This window comes from Ruditapes philippinarum, unplaced genomic scaffold, assembly GCF_026571515.1.
Source record: "Ruditapes philippinarum isolate M1 unplaced genomic scaffold, ASM2657151v2 ctg647_1_1_1_1, whole genome shotgun sequence".
Taxonomy (NCBI): domain Eukaryota; kingdom Metazoa; phylum Mollusca; class Bivalvia; order Venerida; family Veneridae; genus Ruditapes; species Ruditapes philippinarum.
This window is the reverse complement of record NW_026860743.1, coordinates 501,195-522,648: the sequence shown is the minus strand read 5'-3', so window position 1 is coordinate 522,648 and position 21,454 is coordinate 501,195. Positions and strand designations below refer to the sequence as shown.

Genomic DNA, 21,454 nt, shown 5'->3' with positions numbered 1-21,454 from the left:
AGAAAATCTTTACATATTTTGTAACAGTATCAAAACACAATGAATGTGCTTCATAAAATCGACAAATCAAAACACAATGACACACAGCGGCTTAAGAACCACAACTAAGGACTGTAACTATATTATTTGTGAAATTGGTTTACCTGCCTTTGCAACATTGGTTCTGGTTGAAGCAATAAAAGTTCAAAAACTTTTTTTGTCGAAATTTTGTTATTTAACCTAGAGATGTAGATCTTTGTTAAACCAACATAGCAAACATTTTCATGGAGATATCTGAGTCAAGAGCTCGGCCCGAAGGTCCTTTTTATACAGGGTCTTTCAAATAGAATTCTATTTGAAAGAGCCTGTTTTTGTATGAATATTTTTCAAATAAAGTCCAAAATCAGTCGTTTAGGCTAAAGAATAAGTTCACTAAAGGAAATTTTAGGACTGCCATAATTATCACACCACATTCTATATGATTCGAATTTCTTGATGCGCTTAAATTGAAGATATTTGGAGAAAAAAAAACAAGAAAAAAGCATGAAATCAAATTGGTTCTTAATACATGTGTTTGGAGTTTACATATATATGATGCAAAACTAGCTAATGTACTTGATAGAGCTTTTTATTAATGTTAAAATATTTTACAAGGCTTAAATGATCTTTCATTAATTTCGCTACTTGCATTTCATTTTCCTTTTTGTTTACAATGTTTTCCCTCTCTGTGTGATCCTCTTATATCTCGAGGATCATCTCTGATATACGTTAACAATAAGATTAACTGAACCCTCGATCAAACGTCAACACCAATATTTTGTTTCCCTTTTACCTGGGACAAAAACGGTATTTTTGTCCTAGCTTTTACTGATTACCTAAAATTACAGAATGAGACAACAAATTGTAACATTTTGTAATCCGTTTTCATTTTAAATGAGATATATATCAATTCAGGATGCATTAAATTTTCTTAACCCGCACAATTGTAAATATCCAAAATGAATACCTTATAAATTCTTCTCAATCTTCATTAAATCGGGCTAAAGTGTTGAAGTACTTTTCAAGTAGAGAATGCATATAATCTGTATTTTTACTGTAATTTAAAATTTATTACTTAATCGGATTTTATATTAATTTGTTTAAAGATTTTTCTACTTGGGCTGCGAATATTTTTTTATCTTTCTGCGAGAGTGTCTCCGGGCCTAAATACAAAATGTAAACAATAAGAAATTTCACTTTAACTATGAAGATCGCCATATTGTTTACAGTTGTCACGGTGAAATAATTTACATAGAACAGGTGTTGACGGGTGGCCGAAAAATTAACCACTCTTGTGAACGTGCTTCGTAAAATTGACGAATCCGTTTGCTTTATGAACATCTAAGACCGAGATTAATATCACCGAGAATATAGTGGATCCAAAAAAGATTAAACGAAGTCAATTTACCCGGTCTTTTACTAAATTTACACCATAATGTGAAAACCAACATTTATTAGATCTATTTAATAGGGAAAATGTCCTAATATACTCAAATATGGACAAAATCAATTTATTTGAAGTTGCTAAAGTTTTGACTTTTTTCTAAAATGCAGAACGACTGACGGAAAACTTATGCACCATTTTACATGAAATTGGAACTTAAGTTAGTGGTAGAGCAATAAATAGATACTTTTGTATGTAGTAATGGTTTGTCGTACAAACGCTACAAGTATGGCTTTATATGCCCGTGCTAGGGGGCGTGAGGGATGTTGCACGTATTCATTATCCCTCATGAACAGACTCAATCAAACCGAGTCTGCAATTCTCTTGTAGTTTTGTTGTGATTAACGCTTCCGAGGGATCACTTTGTTTCCAGATGTTTATATGGCTAACGATTAAACATAATTCGGTAAAAGACATGACACCAGGTGTTAGCACTCCACACTTATCCAGGCTATTACACAGTTTTCATTTATTAGGAATCATTTCGTAGGGCAAGGCTAACATTGACACGTACGAGTATTTGGATTAATTTCGGTTTAGGAAATCAAAATGTATATAATCGGCTACTTCTTTACAAACACCGGTATTAGTTCATGATTGCATAGTACATAAACAATAGATTTATATTTAAGTCATACATTTAAGTCTTAGTATTAGCGTAAGATAAAATTTATCTATAGAAAAAAAAACTATTGTCACTAACGTGTCTATTCAACAAAGACTCTTTTTTTCTAACAATTGTTACATTAAGATTTACAATAAAACGGTAAAATAAGGGAAAAAATATGTGCCATTATGTGCCTCTTTTTCTCAAATATGCATGAGTCATTCAAGAAGTCAAATGGCCATGGGTAACGATATTTTATAGCGACCGGTGTATTATACGGGTACATAATACGGGTATCACATGTTAGATCTATCGATCGATTATTTTACGCGTAGCACCTATGTACAGTGAAATATTGAAAAACAGAAGGTAAAAGTGACAGTAAGGTTTGAAGTGTACAGGATTAATATTCGAATAACTGGGATTTTAAACTTTATTAAATAATATGTGAATTTAAAAAAAAAGTGAAATTTAATTCAAATATAGGATGTGAAGATGCCTCACAAACAGGTACTTAATATTATTTAATAGCGTTTATATATATTAGATATTAAAGAATAATATCGAGGTTTAATATATATCTATTAAGTCTTAAACTTTGGAGTGAGATGTCTTATTATATATAGCAAATCTGGGCGGAAATGAATGCAATAAATAAGAATATATAGGCAATTTGTGGTGTCTTAGTGAAAATCTTAGGAAAATTGTTGTGAACGAGAAAAAATATACGCAAATTTTGGTGTCTTATAAAGTAAATTTTGATAAAAAGAAAAGAAATAGACACCTTTTGAGTTGTGTATTCTTTTATTATGACATTTCAAAAAGCAGAGAGAAAACAAATCCGATCGGAAATCCATTTATCTAAGTTCACACTGGTTTGGTGTGAAATTGATTATTAAATTTCTGAATTAGTAATCTTAAGTAATTTGATATATGTAAAAGGCCTAAGTCTAAAAGAAATGTACACGCAAAATGTGCCAAATGTCGAAACCTTAATTAGTAGCCTTGTACTTTTTCATTCGTTTGGAACAGAGTGATAAAATAGTAATTTGTCATGCTTAAGATCCCTGAATAAAACAGAACATGTAAAATTTTGTAAAATTTATTTTGCCGTACTGGCCATGGGTCAATCTTTGAGATTGCGTTGATGTTGTTTTTCCATTATTTAATATAAAGATATTAGATTTTTTTATTTGTTTTTGCTGATCTTATTTCACTTGGTAGTTTATAGGACACAATCAATTTATGATATAAAGGGGAAAACTTTAATTGGATAAATCATGAGCTTTTCCCTAGCACACAGAAGCCGTGCATTGTCCACTATATTTGTGTATCGGACGTGCCGTACTGTAATATCCGTCGATCAAATTGCTAAATAAAATATGCAAATATTTATTCTAAGAGGAAAGTAAATGTTAGTAATTGTGTAACATTTTGATAAAAGGTCAGAAGTTCCGCAAATGTAGGGTTAATCTCTTGTAAAATTAATGTCCATTCTAAATGATGTGTTATATGGCTGTTTACAGTGTAAATATCTAGCCATAGTAAAATTTGTGCCACCTACGTCATGTCACTCAAGAACACTTGCTTGTACCAAACTATACGGACGATGAACTCCGCTTATATCGAATGCTGCTATTGCGGCTCTTGGCTAACAACAACAATATTTTTTTATCATTTGTAATCCATTTCGAGGAACACACAGATTGCATAAACAAGAATATATAGTGGGCGCATTTTGAATCTTGTCCCAGGGTATGTAAGATCAATCTACCACCAGATTCTTTCCACAGGGACCCAGCACAGTGTTGGGATAGTGTAAAAATGTAATTCTAGAAAAAAATGTATATTAATAAAAATGTATACTGTATATATAATATATATTGATAGTGTAAAAAAGTAATTCTAGAAAAAATATATACTAGAAAAAAATATATACTGTATATGTTTCTAGAATTACTTTTTTACACTATCCCAACACTGTGATTCTTACTATCTATAGACGGTGGGAGCGGGGACTAAATAATTTCTGCCTTGATCTGCAGTCAGGGTACTGTATATTCAGTTTATATGGCACGTAGATTCATTTTAATTGACATGATTTAAAATAGAGTTATGGCATAGTATTTGTAACCGTTAACCGCTTTTCATAAATAAAAAAAGATTATTCGACCCACTTCAAGGAACATTATAGTTAAGCAGTCAGTAGAAGTTATCGCCCCTTTACGCAGAGGCACCATTTCGAGAATAATGCCAGAAAGTGTTTGAGATGAAAAATTCTTGTAACTCCTAATTCATTTTACTGACATAAGATCTGTATATGCCTGAAGTATTGTATTATACACACTATTGTATTGTATTGTACACGTATTTTATTGTCCACAATTTTGTATTGCATTGTAGATCGAAAATACCTTTTCTGTTTTTAACCTGTTTTTATTCCTTTACTTTTATATTCTTTTATTTCAGCTCTTTTACTAACATTCTTGTCAGTTGACGTGCATCAAGTCTAGGTCCCCAACAGGGGTTTTGACTATATGGAAGATAGATATACTAGATAGATAAATTTGACAGGACAAAGTTACGTTACTACCTGTCCAGCATTGACATGTGTTTAATGTTGCACTTTCATTTTACTTTTTAATTTGGATATAGGCCTGAAACTTAACACCTTTTTTCACCTTTATTCAAAAATTCATAGCAGTTTTCCAGATCTTTTTTATTTTTAATATAATTCAGTACCATAAATCAATGTTAAGTTGGTTTTATCAGACAAACAGAACTTCCCAATCTTTCCCATGTCGTCTGCAAAAATATTTTCAGAAGTATTGATTTACCTAAAATTCGGGTCTTAGTTATTGCACATGGATATTCAAACTAGAATTCCCCAGGTGTTGCTTATTTTTGAAAGTCGCAAGTTCTCTTTAAATAACAGGCAAAACTTCAAAACATATAAATCGTTGTACTATTTTAAGTGCTGTTTAGCATAGAAAACAAATGTCTCTCTGATTGATGAAGTAATGTGGATGCCTTACTGTTAAAAATATACTGTACTGGATGGGCAGAAACTGCTAGGGGACGGAAACTGCTAGGAAACCAGTATCCTATTGTATTTAATGTATGTATTGTGTTGTGCAGCATTTTACTATAGAGAATTTTATTGTTATGCATTTAATATATTGTATTGTTTTGTATAGTTCTGTAGAGCATTGTACTGTGTCCTATTGTATTTAATGTATTGTATTGTATTGTATTGTGCAGTATTGAACTGTAGAGAATTGTACTGTAGAGTATTGTGTTGTATTGCATTGCATTCAATGCATTGTATGATAGTCTAATTCTATTTTTATACAGTTGCTTATATTAGATCTAAAAAAAAATTTTCACTTAAATTTCTTCTTTTAAATAAAGACAAGTATTCATATTTTTAGCTCTTGTGATGAAGAAAATTGTTACCCCAGTATAAGTGTTCAAACCTTCAATGCCTGGGTTGAGGTCAGACACCATAATTACATGGCCATCTGTACAGTTTGAACTATTAACTATTTAATGCTAAATTTTCTGAAAACGAAGCTAGTGCAAGTGATATTTTACTTTATACTGTATCTTCATATTTTACATGATTAACATATTTGATTAAACAACTTTTATGTGTACAATAGTTTCACCTAAATCATTAATGCAGCACTGACAAAATAAAGGAATGATATAATTGACTTGGACTTCAGTCTGTAAGAATGAGTAATATGTAGGTATATGAAAAAAATGGTATAAAAGGTTTGTTAAAGTATATATAATAGTAAGTCACACAGTAGAAATTTAATCCGAAGTTTCAATGGATTTTTTTATAATTGAAAACATGATTTACTCTTCCATGGCAAGAACACAGTGTTCACTGGCCAACTTCAGGTGACCTAGACGAAGTGTACCAGACTAAATCGTGTCCTATTAAAGTACATTTAAGTACACACATTGAACTGTTTTCAAATGATTGTGTCACAGCCAATTTACAGTCACAGTTTTTATGTTTTCAATATTCTATTTCAATACTTCAAAAAAAAAAAGAAGAAAAAAAGCATGACTAAAATTCAAAGATATTATATAGATCTTCCTTAGAAAAAAGATACTGTATCTTTCTTTGTTCAATAAATTATTTCAAGATAGTTTTCTTATTGAAAATAACTTATCCTATTTCTTTTAAGATAAACAATTTTGCACAATTCAAAGTAATTAAATTATGCAAACAAAAGAGCATGAAGGAGGATTCAAAAGGTACCAAACACTGCAAATTTCAAAAACTGGGCAAGGTACTTTTTCCCAAAATAGCCAGGGAAAGGCTTTTCTCTGAAGCATGATATGCCTTTTACCTCTCTTTGCCTGGACTATGTTATAATTTACGATGATCTATTTTAGAAATTGCTAATTTAATAATTTTCAGTCTTTTTGTTTCAGGAAAATACCAGTTATTAATGTTTAAAATGTCAGAAATTTTACTATTGTGTTTCTTTTGTTGGTATGGAAGAAAATTTGAATGATATCTGTCATGCCAGTGCATTAGTAAATCATTTAGGGGGGGGGGGGGGTGCTATATATTTTTATGTTACATTATATGGATAGATTGAATCTATAATAAATCTAGTAATGATCGCTGATTTTCTAAACCTGATCGTTATTCGTTAATCAGGTATTGTCATATACTGTCAGGAATCCAATTATTTTTCCTTCTTTTATTGTGATTGAAATTTTTAGAACATCCTGTCGATGACATTGATTAAATAAAATAACATGTTAATGATGCCATGTTTAATTGCATATTGAATTTATAGGAGTTTTCTAATGAAATCTACAGTCCCCTAAGGAAATGGTCTCCCATTTCACTCAGCTAATGATATTGTATTTGCTAATGCCAGACATCAAAACAAATATTGACTGTTCCCGTATAAAACAAGAATGAATAATCATTTCCATTTATAGTTGTAATATTCTAAGGGGCATTAAAATGTTTTACTGGTAATAATATGTTATTTGGAATTTTATAAGAAAGCATCACTAATTAATTGATTTTTTTTTATATAAAAATAAGATACCAAATAATCATTATTATATACCTTTACCTTGACTAAATATCTTAAATGGACTTTCCCATCTTTCAATCTGGACATCACCATTAATTATTTTTAGGGAAATTTCAAAATATATCATATAATATATACTGACTGAAAAGCAAACAGTGTAGATCATGATTAGACGGCCCTGCTCAGGTGGCAACAGATTCAGTAACTTTGCTACCATTGCAGACTAAGGTCAGTTGACACATAAGTTTGACTGGTCATTGTTTTCACTATACACTACTCAGCACATGTTTTGAAATTTTTCCTTAAAAATGATAAATGGTTTTGTCCATATTGAAAAATGGACAAGTCCATGTAAGGTACTGTATTCAGTGAGGGTTAAAGGCTAATGTAAAGAAGAATGCTTATGTAAAAGTAATATGTTTAGGACTTAATGTTTCAAGACATTGTGAAAAATTGATAAGATATACATTTGTAAATAAAAATAAATTAAAGACATAAAATCAATGATGAATTTGAGCTTGATTGTAAGGTTTTCATTCAAATGGTATTTAAAAAAAATATTGATGTCAAAACATGCATTTCATGTTTAAATTATTTATTATTTCAGGGATTAAAAGACATGTTTGATTTGCTCATTCAGGGTCTTGATTTCAGTATGATTGAAATACTTGTTTGATTTACTATTACAGAGGCATGGTTTTACAGTCTCAGAGCCAAATGAGTTTGAGAAGCTGTACAGACCAAGTGTGATTCAACATTTACCTCCGTTGTCAGCCAGAGAAGTAAGTGTAAAGAAATTATACAATTCTTCATTGTGAACAAAATCACTTTCAAACTCAATGATCACATCTAAGTAATGATGATATACTTGAATGAGAAGACTTACCATCTTCCTTTTGACCAGTGACATTGTAAAATTTGACCTTTCAGTGCTTTTTAGGGCCAATTTGGGACTGAAATGCCCCTGCACTTTTGAATCAACGATTAACATATTCAAATGAATTTTTTTAATCTGTTTGTAGATTTCTCCCTTTTCACTCTGTGACACAGTTTTCTCCTCTCCAGAGGCCCGGCCACCATTCCCAAAAAACTGAAAATAAAGCAGTGGCCTTACTTGCAAATTTTTTTCTTACACAATTCATGCATGTGGTTGTTGAAACTCAAGTTTAATTGTTTATATCACAATTTTATTTTTGTTTATTGGTCTATGATTTGTTTGTGGAAAGTGATAATGCTGTAATATATGTAATAATATAATATAATATAATAATACACTTAATTTTAAGTTAAATTTTGGGGATTTTTTTTCAGCCCCCGGGCATATAGTGTCCGTCTGTCCGTACGAGGTTAACCTAGAACGGCAAGTTGGATTTTTCTTAAATTCTACCTGTATCAATGGCTTCTAAGTTTACACACTTACTTATCAACACAAAGTACATGATCTGGGCAAGTTACATAACTCTGGCTTTCATATTTACCAAGTTATTGCCCTTTTCAGCACTTAGAAAATGAATAATGGTTATGACCTAAAACGGCAAATTTGAAATATCTAAAGTTCTATCTATACTAATGGCTTTATAATTTCCACACTTACTTATCAATACAAAGTACATGATATTGCCAAGTTATATAAAGTTCTGTGTCATCCATATTTCCCAGTTATTTCCCTTTTTTCACTTTGAAAATAGGGCCTTGTCTGGTTAACCTATTTCGGCAAGTTGGATTTATCTTAAATTTCTTCTAATTGCTTAATTTCTTTAATGATATCTTTCATATTTAGTAGGTGGATACCTTTGATGGTCCTCTAATTTTTTGTGGAGTAAGCGGTCTCTAGGGTCAAGGTCACTGGTTTAAAAAATAAATATAAACATTTTTGCTCATACAGCCTTTATACTTTATGTGATGTCTTAGTTTACTACAAACATGCCAAGGGAGGTCCTCCTTCTTTGGGTGTAGTAAGGGGTCATTTGGGTCAAGGTCAATGTTACCAATGTCAAGGTCACCAATGTTAAAAATAGATTTTTACAGGTGCATTGACCTTATTCTATAGTCAGATGTTATTTATAATTGATAGAAATATATACTTTGATGGGGTTAGTGGTCAGTTGGGTCAAGGTCACCAGTGCTAAAAATAGATTTTTACACATTTGCTCATACAGCCTTTCTTAAGTAACAGATATATTTTATATTTAGTAGGAAGATAACTTGCATGATATTCATCCTTTTGATTGGGGTAGGGATCAGTGGGTCAAGGTCACTTGTGCTAAAAATAGATTTTTACACTTTTGCCCATACAGCTTTTATTTATTGACAGATGTATTTCATATTTGGTAGGAAGATAACTTGCATGGTATTCTTCCTTTTGATAGAGTAAGGGGTCAGTTGGGTCAAGGTCACCAGTGCTAAAAATAGATTTTTACACTTTTGCCCATACAGCTTTTATTTATTGACAGATGTATTTCATATTTGTTGGGAAGAAAATTACTTGCATGGTATTCTTCCTTTTGATAGAGTAAGGGGTCAGTTGGGTCAAGGTCACCAGTGCTAAAAATAGATTTTTACACTTTTGCCCATACAGCCTTTATTAATTGACAGATGTATTTCATATTTGGTAGGAAGATAACTTACATGGCATTCTTCTTTTGGATAGAGTTAGGGGTCAGTTTGGTTAAGGTCACCAGTGCCAAAAATAGATTTTTACACTTTTGCCCATACAGCCTTTATTTATTGACAGATGTATTTCATATTTGGTAGGAAGATAACTTACATGGTATTCTTCTTTTGGATAGAGTTAGGGGTCATTTGGTTAAGGTCACGGGTGCTCAAAATAGATTTTTACACTTTTGCCCATACAGCCTTTATTTAATGACAGATGTATTTCATATTTAGTAGGAAGATAACTTGCATGAAGTTGAATATTTTTCAACTTCACAAGTCAGAGCAATGACTTGGCAACTTATATTTTTCACAATTACAAAATGCCATGACTTTGTCAAGCTATATAACTTGTGTTTACAATTTTTTGGCAATTTTTCTGTCCATTACTAAGTGAATGGGTAAACATTTTTTGAAATATTGCTACTGACAAGAATCTGAGCCGGGGGCATTTGTGTTTAACAAACACATTCTTGTTTTACAATAGCTATGCACCAAAAAAATCACAGCAATTTTGTCAATATATTCATGCCTTATACTTATGCAGTAACGTAATGCTGGCCACTGGGTACCTGAACCTTCCTGTAAACCTGTTTGTTTGGAGGTTGTCAGTGGCTTTCAAGGGTGATCTTTGCTCCCATGTTTCAAACCAAATAAAAATTTAGCATAGCATTTAAGATAATAAAATTAATTAAAAATATCATTATAGTCTTTTCAGGGATTGAACATTTTTTTAGAGCCATTATCACTATAGGAAAAGTAGCTGCTAAATTTTATGATCAGACTATGTACACTTTACTACTCATCCAAGATCCCTTCGCATACTCTCTCAATTTCTACTCGTAAATTCAAGCAGACAAGTGAAAATTTTGATCCCTGACTTTCAGTACGGTACGTTGATATTAGATGAAGGTAAACATTATACACAGGAGCTGTGTTTGTTCATTATATATATACATTACCAACGGAAAGTGACAGTGCTGTAAAGTCAAAGAAAAGAAGTATAATATAAATCAATTGAAATCGTAAAATCAACTTGACAACACAAAGAAATATTAAATATAAATCTATAACACAAATATTTATTCATATATACTCTGGGCTATTTAATCACTTATTCCTTTCCAACTGCAAATAATTGGAATCATTACATTATAATGAGACCTATTTTCATTTTTTATTTTTTTTTTATTTGTAGATATTTCATTATATATTTATTCTTTTTAAAAAGCCTTAAGGTGTGGAAAAGGGTAATGTTTTAAGTTAGAATTTGTAAATTCTTTCTTATTTGAAAATCAAATTTTGAACTTTTTTTTTTTAATTTTGACATGAAAATTCATACAAATTGATTTCAAACTGAAAATTGAGAAAATGCATTGATTGGTATTTAATTGTAAATGTAATCTCCATATTCTGGTGATAAAAAAATTTGAGCTGAATTTTTTACAAGCTGTCATTGGATAGTTATATACCTTTGTAAGACTTTGTAACGTAAATTGAAGTCAACAAACTTAACACATTAACCATTCGCAAAAGAAATGTGTTTACAAAATTTAACAATTTATCGGCACTGTATTTTAAATGAGAATAGGTATTATTTCACACTTTTCAAGGATTTTTGTCTCGTTTATTTTATCATTATAGGGAACATTTTGACAATACCAGCTTTGTCAACCTGACCAGTAATATGAAATTGTTGTATGTATTATTTCACACAAAATCAATAATAGAATTTTCTTGTTCAAATACGTAATTAAAAATGGAAAAAATATTATTTTTTTAACAATCAAACTTAAGATTTTCAACAATAAGACCTGTAGTGGTACAAAGCACAAGAGGTTTTCTTTAAAACATTTTTTTTGTATTATTCTTTTCTATTGAAGTTAGTTTAAAAGCCTTCAAAGTGGCATTTTCTATTTAGAAAAGGAAACACAAAAAGCAAGTTCTTTTGCTTTGAAAAAATGAGTTACTTATGATAAAAAGAAACACAAAATCTATTGTATTTTTCTTATAAAGAAGTTTTGATTCCTTTCTTTAGGATATTTTTTTCTCATATTGTGTCAATTTAAATCTAAATTATAGATTTATTTTTAGTTGTGACATATAATTTATAATATAATGCATATCATAACTTAATGAGACAGATATTTTGCTCATTATACCATTAAATAGAGGATATTTGTTAGGTTCAGTGTAAGATCGGAATATATTTCACCGAGTGAGCACCAAAAGGTATATTTCACGAGTGGCGCAGCCACGAGTGAAATGTGAACTTTTGGTGTTCACGAGGTGAAATATATTTCGATCTTACACTAAACTTAACAAATTTTCTTTTTATTACATGCAATCAAACGTTAAAAAGGACATTTTTACCTAATATTAAATGAATAGCGCGCCAAATAATTATACAACGTGACGTCATTTACGACGTCACTTTATTAAGTTGGTTTCCAGGTCTGTGTACGCTTGTATTTCACTGAAACAACGTAAGGGGCTTAAATTCAAAACAGTGAAATTATCAAATTGATAATTTCACTGTTTCAAACAGTGAAATTACCAGTTTTAATTCACTGATATATTTCTATAAACCATCGAAAAGCATGTAATAATATGAAATTGTTGTACAAATTTTGAGGTCAGTGAGTGCATCAGGATTTATTATTTTCAGATTTATGTATACAGTGGTGCCTTTTGTTCTTTTGGATATCTTTGCATCATGATAATTACCTTAATTGTACTTATTATCCATTATGGTAATGAACTTTGGGGTCTCTTACTTTTTAAGAAGACATGCTTAAATTTATCTTTAATTTCAGCCTTAAAAAGACATGGACCTATATATAATACTGTCTGAGGAACGGAATTTCCACTATAAAACATTGCTTGAAACAGATAAAATACCTACTTAAAATAGTTTTACAACCTTTTAACAAATTTTATACTGTAAAGAACACAATATTTGTATAAGCCGAGCTTATAAAACGATCTTCTGTTTATATATAATTACATTTGAATTTTAATTTAAAAAATGGGTTTAAAAGAAGTTTCGATATATAGAATGAAGGCTGTAATCCAGTCACTTAAACAAGGCGACTGTTTGTCAAGTGCTTTAAAATAAGACTATTTACCCTAATTGGTACTGTTCCATATTAAACACTTAAAACACTGTTTCCCATTAAAGCAGCACGCCTCCATATGTTTATCAATTTAAGTAGTTAAAATCAAGAGGGCAAATAAAATATTTTATGTTTTTTAAGCTATCATTCATAACTTACTATCCAAATAATGACTTAAAATCTGTAGATATATACAAAAATATCCCTCACGCCTTTAGAAGCATTTGTAAAAATATGGTGATAAAAATTCTGACTTCTAATCTGTGACCAGAATGTGAACAAACTTTAATTATAAAATAAGAAACTGTTTTATTTCTCTGGTCTGAGCTTTAACGTTCTTTAACTTGCCAAAACCTTGAAGCCTTTTTGCACCTCTCTCCAATCTGCTGTCTGGTACCCCGTGCTGGTGTCATTTGAAGTAAGGTGGTCGTCATGATTGTAATAGGGCTTGAGCCCATGTTCCATTGGTTTTGAGACATTAAAACCTTTACCATAACTTAATTAAGGCAAACGATTCACTGCTAAAAATACTGGCCTAACCTTTAACCTAAATGTGAACCAAAACAAATCAGCATTTGCCACCAGTATTATAAGTTAAACCAGTTTTCATCTGACCAGACTCTGTACTGTTGGTTGTCTGTTGAACTTGATTATATATTTCTTTCTTGATTTCCCCAAAATTGATAATGGACAGTACCAAAAATGTAAGCTAAACTAGTCCATTTTAGAAAATCAGCAAGGTAAAGGTTATTTTATTCAGTAAAAGGTAGAAGAGTGAAATATTAAGTCTGAATCACCAGGCTCTTAAGCATTTTTTCTTTTGTTCCATTTTAAACAATGTGTTGAGAAGGGTCTCTTTACTCTGTTTTGTTTTAGTTTGTTTACTATTTCAAAGTAAATGTGATTTGTAAGCTGTCTAAACAGATATTTGAAACCCAGTATTGATATGTTGCTATAATATAATGAATGGCTACATGTGTAGAACTTTTTAACATGAAAATAAAATAGCAAATGTTTTTATGGGTGCAATGATATTTATGGCAGTATAAATTAATGAAATATATATTTGAGTATTATTTTACCTGCATTTTTTTAACAATGATCCGTGTTTTTTCATTATTTTTGTCAGTGTCACATATTCTTTGTCATGAAAAAAAGATGTTTTTTGTCAGTACCAACTAGGACTAAAACTATACTATTATTTTTGATCCCAGGTACAACATATTTTTATCAGATGTACCACAAAAAAAATAGAGGTTTTTTTTCAGTATCAGTAACACATATTACCGGTGATACAGATATTTCACCTTTTATTTATCAATTATATCAGTGCATATTTTGCTAAAATATTCTGTCATTTTTAAACTTTGGCCCACACATGGACAAAATGATTTAGTTTCAAGACAAGATGGCACTGTTTATATGATTATTGTCAACATTATAATATTATAGAAATCGGAGAATCTCTAAATTCCCAAGGTTGTTAGATCTGAAAAAATTAATTGATGTTCAGTTATCGTTTATATTTTATATTGATCTCTTATTGATATAATATTATTGTACTATATAAATTGTTTTGTACATTGTTGACGATCAGAGGAAAGACTGGGCTTGCCCAACTGAGTTGCTTGTTACTTACTTATTTATATTAGTTAGATTCAGTTTTTCTTCAGTTTTTTACCTCCTTTTTCAAATTTAAATCTATTTTTACTAACCTCAATACATGTGTACATGTTATACTATAAATATAGTTAAGAAAATTGCAGTGATAGTGGAAAGAAATTAAAACCATTCTTAAAGAGAGCAACGTCCTCAAGAATTAAGTAGGTTTAATTGTAGGTTTTATTGATATGTTTTTATAACAAATTAAATTCAAGTTCAAAATGGCACCAAAATAATATTCCTTCTTTTATTAAAACATACTTACTGTCTCCTTTTGAAGTGTAAAACATTGGGCTCAAGATTATGGTTCTCATTCTGCAGAAAAGAATGCCCCAATGACTGTCGTTGTTGACCTTTTCTGTATTTTTATTTCTGGTCTAAAGTACTAAATGCTATAAAAAATTATTTATGTTTATGTAAAAGTACTATTAAAAGGATTAACATAATATGATTAACCTCATGTAATTTGTTGGCACATTTTTCTATTAAACAGAATATAGTATGAATTTTGTCCGATCAAAATTAGGGAAAGTTTTTATCGGTTAATAATGTCTACTTGTACTTGCATAAGTGGATTTTCATTTGTCTGGCTTATGTAAAAATATATCATACACTGTGAGAGCAGATTTAAAACTGATATTGTATTATAAATAATAAAATACCTATCCTTTTAATAAGGCTTAAAAGTATTATGCTTGTTTATAAGTGTCACAAGGTATTCCTAGCTGACACTCTACCCAATTTTGATGAACTCCCCAAAGTTAACATTCTATTGTCATTCTATTGTTTCCCTTTCATGGTCAAGAATTAACCAGAATATAATTTGAAGCTATCTATGTCATCAGCTTGAATATTCAAATATAGGGAGAGCTGAATAATATATTCAACCCAGGGTCAACATCGCCATCACTCTATTATTTAGTCTTTGAACATTACGTTTTTGCATGCAAATTCGGGAATCTCAAAAACTTACTGAAGAGTGGGTTGAAACTTCACACACTAGCTTGTTCTTTGTAATTATCATGATGGGCACAGGTCCCATAACTCTCAGTTATTTCAGTTATGCCTCTTTTCTGTATGTCCAGCAGTATAAATAGCCAAAGAAAGAAAATATCTTTTAAAGGAAATAGACATTGTACCAAGTACTAATTCAATTTGTTTGATGGTCAATGCTTTCCAGATTTAATAAACCAAATAGATTTGCTAAGCCTTATTAGGGGAATCATGGAAAATAAATTATTCAAACTGTGACCTTATTGATGGATCCACATTTATTTTTGATTCCTCAAGATTGGTTTAAGGTTAAAGAAAATTAATCACTTGTTAAATGACCTTAAACGAAGGTCTGTCTTCCCTTATTTATAATAATAGTATAATATTTAAGCCCAGAAAATAACCACAGAACTTTGACCTTGAAAGTTGATGTAATTAATACTTAAAGCCTGAATAAAAAAAGCATAAAAATCATGAATAAAGAAAGAACAAAAAGCCTGAATAAAGATTAAAGAAAGCACAAAAAGCATGAATAAAGAAAGAACAAAAAGCCTGAAAAAAGAAAGAACAAAAAGCCTGAATAAAGATTAAAGAAAGCACAAAAAGCATGAAAAAAGAAAGAACAAAAAGCCTGAATAAAGATTAAAGAAAGCACAAAAAGCATGAATAAAGAAAGAACAAAAAGCCTGAATAAAGATTAAAGAAAGCACAAAAAGCCTGAATAAAGAAAGCACAAAAAAACCTGAATAAAGAAAGCACAAAAAAACCTGAACAAAGAAAGCACAAAAAGCCTGAATAAAGAAAGCACAAAAAAGCCTGAATAAAGAAAGCACAAAAAGCCTGAATAAAGAAAGTACAAAAAGCCTGAATAAAGAAAGCACAAAAAAGGCCTGAATAAAGTAAGCACTAAAAGCCTGAATAAAGAAATTAAGCACAAAAAAGCCTGAAAAAAGAAAGCACTAAAAGCACAGTGATTACTGGCATTTTAGTCTTGTACACAAACTTATAAATTTGTCACTGCTTTCTTCTGAGTACAAATTATATTACCTTCATCTTAGGCTGTACAATTAATTTTCTTTTGGTAATAAAAACTCCAGACATTGTCATGTAGGGACAGGTGCTTTTTGTTTTTACATTCATTTTAGTAGGTATGACATGCAAACTTTAAGAATGAATACCCAATAAAATAATTGTAAAGTTAATTGTTTATATTCTTTAAAAATAAGACATGATACAATTTCAGTGCACTTCCCATCATAAATCTATTAGTAGCCACAGAAAATTTGAGGCAGTCTGTTGTGAAGTGCGTAAGTGGGCTTAAGATTAAAATTAACACTTTTTATTGTAATGGTTTAGCAAAAGAAGTCTGCAATAAAAATTTTTTTTGTAGTAGCAAGAAATTTTGCCTGCAGTTGCGGCTTTTTGAAAAGCACTTTGTGCATGCAGAAAATATTTTAATGATTCAGTTGGGCCATTATAAGTTAAAAAAGAAAAGAGTGCATTTTCAATTTGAATATTTTGGCTTTACACACTTTGCAAGGAAATGAATTAATTTAAATTTGAATGCTTTATATAACCTGATAGTGTACAAATTAGAAATATAATTTTGTATTTGTTATCATGAAAAAGCATAAAATACAGCCCATTCTTGGGTGTATGCCACAGACCACTTGTGACTTCTGGTGATTTATGAAAGCCTGTCAGTTTAGAATGAATGATACATCAAAAATGAATGAAAAAATTGAAATATTCAAAATGTACAGGAGTACAGTTTAGTATATTTTTCAACAAATTCTATCAGTTTTACACCATTGTCAAGTCTAATAAGGTAGCAATTATGAATCATTTTCAAGTGTCTTCTCATATGTACCTGGAGCCTGTTTTTCTGTGTAAGTTACAACATGTCACTTTAGTGCAATAACTGGTTAAGTCCTATTAAATTTAGAAGGACTTAACCCATTACTGCACCAAAGTGACAGTTATTTCTGCAGTAGTAGAAGTAAAATATTGGCATAAACAAATTTGGCATCATTCAAAAAATGTTTATGAGACAAAGAGAAATAAATGCTTCATCTCCCATGTTAGATATCCATATATATACATGTATAGAACATTTTTTTTTACACCTTATTGTGAATAAAATGGACAGGCTCTTAAATTAAAGTCTTTTGTGCCAGATTTAATCTCCTTCATTTTTCATAAAGATTGACTTACTTTCTTCTTTCACAAAAACTTACTCACTTTCTTAAATCACAAAAACTTTCTTACTAATACTTGCTCACTTTTTTTGCTTTCACAAAGATTTTTTTCACAGAGTTTCTTGCTTTCTTTATTCACAAAGATTTTTTTGTTATCAACAATATGTCCGATATCACAATTCTTAATTTTATAAAAGTTTGACAATTCCCTTGTAAGCAATTTTTTTTCAGTTTGTGGGAAAAAATCATATAGGTAGAAATTTGAGTTCACAGATCTTATTTGAATACTTTAAATTTCTAAATACAAATAAATCATTGTAAAAATGACAAGACAAGGCAAAAAACTGATGTTGACACTACCTGAATGACACATACCTATCTTTAAAGCAACAATTCTAGATGAGTGTACACATTTTCAAACATTCAAACTTTATACAAATATATTATAACAATAGTTTCAAAGAGTGAATAAATAGTCATAATCTAAGACATACTTACAAAGTTGTAGGGGCGTCCGTGGCTGAGTGGTTTAAAGGTCTTTGACATCAAACTACTTGCCTCTCAGCCCTGTAGGTTCAAGCCTTGCCAGTGTCTTGGGGATGATCTTTATGTGAGCAAGCTATGTAGCTAGCTTATGAAATGTTAGTGGTTCTTAACTCTGGTGTCTTTTTATGCCTGAAATAATGTACAGAGGGGCTTCTGAGGTCTTCCTCCACCAGTAAAAGCTGGAAAGTGGCCATATGAGCTATACTGTGTTGGTGCGATGTTAAACCCAACAAAAAATTAACAAAAAAACATATTAACATTTTGTTGGTCAACTAAGGGAATTGAGTTACTAATTTTATCCTCATATTTCAGTCCATTTACTATTTTAGGCATTGAGATTGATAATTTCGACATATTTTGACTTTTTACGTGAAATTTCTATGGATGGAAAATGACTTTTGATTGGATGAATTTTATTTATTTGCACAAACATTTTCTAAATTAGAGCATTTTAAAAATTTTTTTTCATAAATATCAACATGAATCTAGTGTCATACTGCTTTAACCCTACATTTACGAAATATTTCATGAATGTTGGATTGTACAAATTTCAAGGACTAATTTATTATCCTTAGCCTGAAATTATCTAACATTAAAGGTTAAGATAAAATAAATGACAGCCGGACAGCAATACACTTTTTCAATAAGAAATACTAAAATGTACGTATATTGTTAAGTCGTAATTTGTGAAGTTCAATTTAATTTGATACGAGGAAAATCACTCTGACAGAGGCTCGGACAATTTGTTGACACGTTATTGATAAAAGTTATAATCAATTGCTTTTGCCAATTTAAAGTCGTTGATTGCTAAATACTATACTGCTTTGAAAAGATATTAAAGTTTATGTTGACAAATCAAAATGAAAATATTTGATTGAGATTAAAATGAATAAAATGCACTCTTTAAGAAAGAGTGTACTTTTATATGGGAAATGTTGACATGTTTTGATTCAGTGTTTTTGAAAGACGTTTGTTTATTTGTTGAAAGTACAAATAGGCCTTATCAATATAATGATCAATTATTCTTTCAATATTTATTCTTAACCACCTGAAATTCTTTATTGAACCTTTCCAGCTTTCTTTTTTGGAAGAGTCCATTATCAAGATGAAAACAATTAAAATTTGTCAGTCAGCAGTATCGGCCCTAGTCAGACTACAAAGTTGTGCAGGCAGACCTGGCTCTATACTGGTAGCAAAGGCTGGTCACTTTCGGTTCCATGCTGGTTCCAGCATGGTTAGGGTTAGTTCTTTAAATGTAATATTATTCCATTGCATTTATTCATCTTAGGTTACATGTAAAAGGCTTACATGCAATTAATAGGTTATTCCCTTTATGTTATTCATTGGAGGTAATATTCCTTGGGGGTTATTCATTTGAGGTTTTTCATTAGGGGTTATTCATTGGAGGTTAATTATTCATTAGGAGTTATTCATTGAAGGTTATTCATAAGGGGTTATTCATTGGAGGTTTAATTCATTGGAGGTTATTTCTTGAAGTCTTTTCTGACTTGTTATTTGTTTTAAGTGCTTACTAATAGTTACACTGTCTCAAAAAGAAGCTTCATAAGCAATGCTATATGCATTATAAATCAACTGAAAGTTTTTGTTGTACATTACAGCCTGCATTGAGTGAGAGGCCACAGATATTAGAACGTGGATCATGGACAAAAGCTGCGCCAATCAAGGAAAAGAAACATCATATACAAGTCAGTGACTCTATCGGCAATAACTACAGTCCAACAGCAAGCCATCTTACATCATCGTATATATATGAAAACAATAAAAATAGTAAGTAATATATGGTTCAGTCCAGTTAGTCTATGTTTAATGAGAATCCATCCACCCCTTGAATCACAAATAAGTCTTTACTATCAAGTAAGGACATTGGACATGCCACCAGCCCATATAGGGTTGATTTAAATTTGAAGCACAAAATTGTGATAATTTACCTCCATGCAATTTCCACAGTATTAGCCAGATACGAATTTTGAGCCAAATATTACAGCGGGCAGTCACTGAACACCTAAATGTACAGTAACCAGAGATACTAAAGATAGTTGAGTTTTGAGACAAAATGCGCTGCTGTTTAAGCCATCTGATCATTATACTGAGTGAGGGCTCCTGTATTTTAGTCATACCCTTCCTCGTTGTCTCTGCCTTCTTTGGAGGGCCATCGGTCATTGGCTTAAGTCATCTGGTCTGTAGGTGGTAAGCTTTGGTTTTTTAAACACCGTCCTAAGTTCTTTAAAACTTCTGCCGATACCCTAAGGCCTCTCCATGACATGCACATACTGAAAGAAAGAAGTAATATATGGTAAATTAATAAACAAAATTTAAATGTTATATGATGATTAAGTTTTCAGACTAGCATTGTGTGAAGCTATTTGCTATTTGCTTTAAACTATAACCTGCTCATTTTCTTAAATGGACCAGTTCAGCTTCAGTATCAGGAACTGTCTATTACCAATTTTAGGGACATCAAGATAAAATTTTGAAATAAGTCAGTCTGTTATAATGTCTGGTCAGACTGCAAGGATGTACAGGCTGGCCTGGCTCTCTCCTGGTGGCATATTTATCATGACATTTCTAGGAAAATAATATTTGCAGCCAAATTTAAATATACACTGTATGTTCTTATTTGTTAACAGTTGAGGAATATTATAAAATAAATGATAAGATGAACTTAATGTTGGTATTAGTGACAAAAATATTGAACAAATCTGCCACCAAATATTGGAAGGCAAATAAACTTAGGGAAGTGGGTTGATGTAAGTTGATAAAATATGCAATTTAAAACCTTTGGAAAATGGACCCCCGTCCAAGCTTTAGAGCTATCTTAGTATTCATGAATAATAGTGCCAGGAACTTCTGTTTATATAGGTAGTTGGTATTAAAATCATTGCTTTCAAGTGATGATTGCCATAATAAACCTGTCAAATATAATTTTGTTAATTGATTTATTACTCAAACTTACCTTTTTAAAAGAAAGAATGTTATGACCATGTAAACTTTAATTGGTCAAAAATTATAAACTTGTCAGTATATCATTGGGAGAAATATTTGATTTTAATTGTCGAGGAATTTTTCTCTTATAAACAAAACTTGTGAAAAATGGAATGTGCCACCTGGTACTTAAAAAT

At 30.7% G+C, this 21,454-nt stretch overlaps 1 protein-coding gene across 1 annotated transcript; it reads left to right on the top strand.

The window, feature by feature from the left end:
- The first annotated feature begins 2,372 nt into the window (after positions 1-2,372).
- Positions 2,373-20,134, top strand: LOC132713243 (dynein axonemal heavy chain 3-like). The gene is made up of 3 exons (XM_060695745.1): positions 2,373-2,579; positions 7,834-7,926; positions 19,934-20,134. Exons 1-3 carry the CDS (start codon positions 2,565-2,567, stop codon positions 20,108-20,110), a joined length of 285 nt encoding a protein of 94 aa, XP_060551728.1. The 5' UTR covers positions 2,373-2,564; the 3' UTR covers positions 20,111-20,134.
- The last annotated feature ends 1,320 nt before the right edge of the window (positions 20,135-21,454 follow it).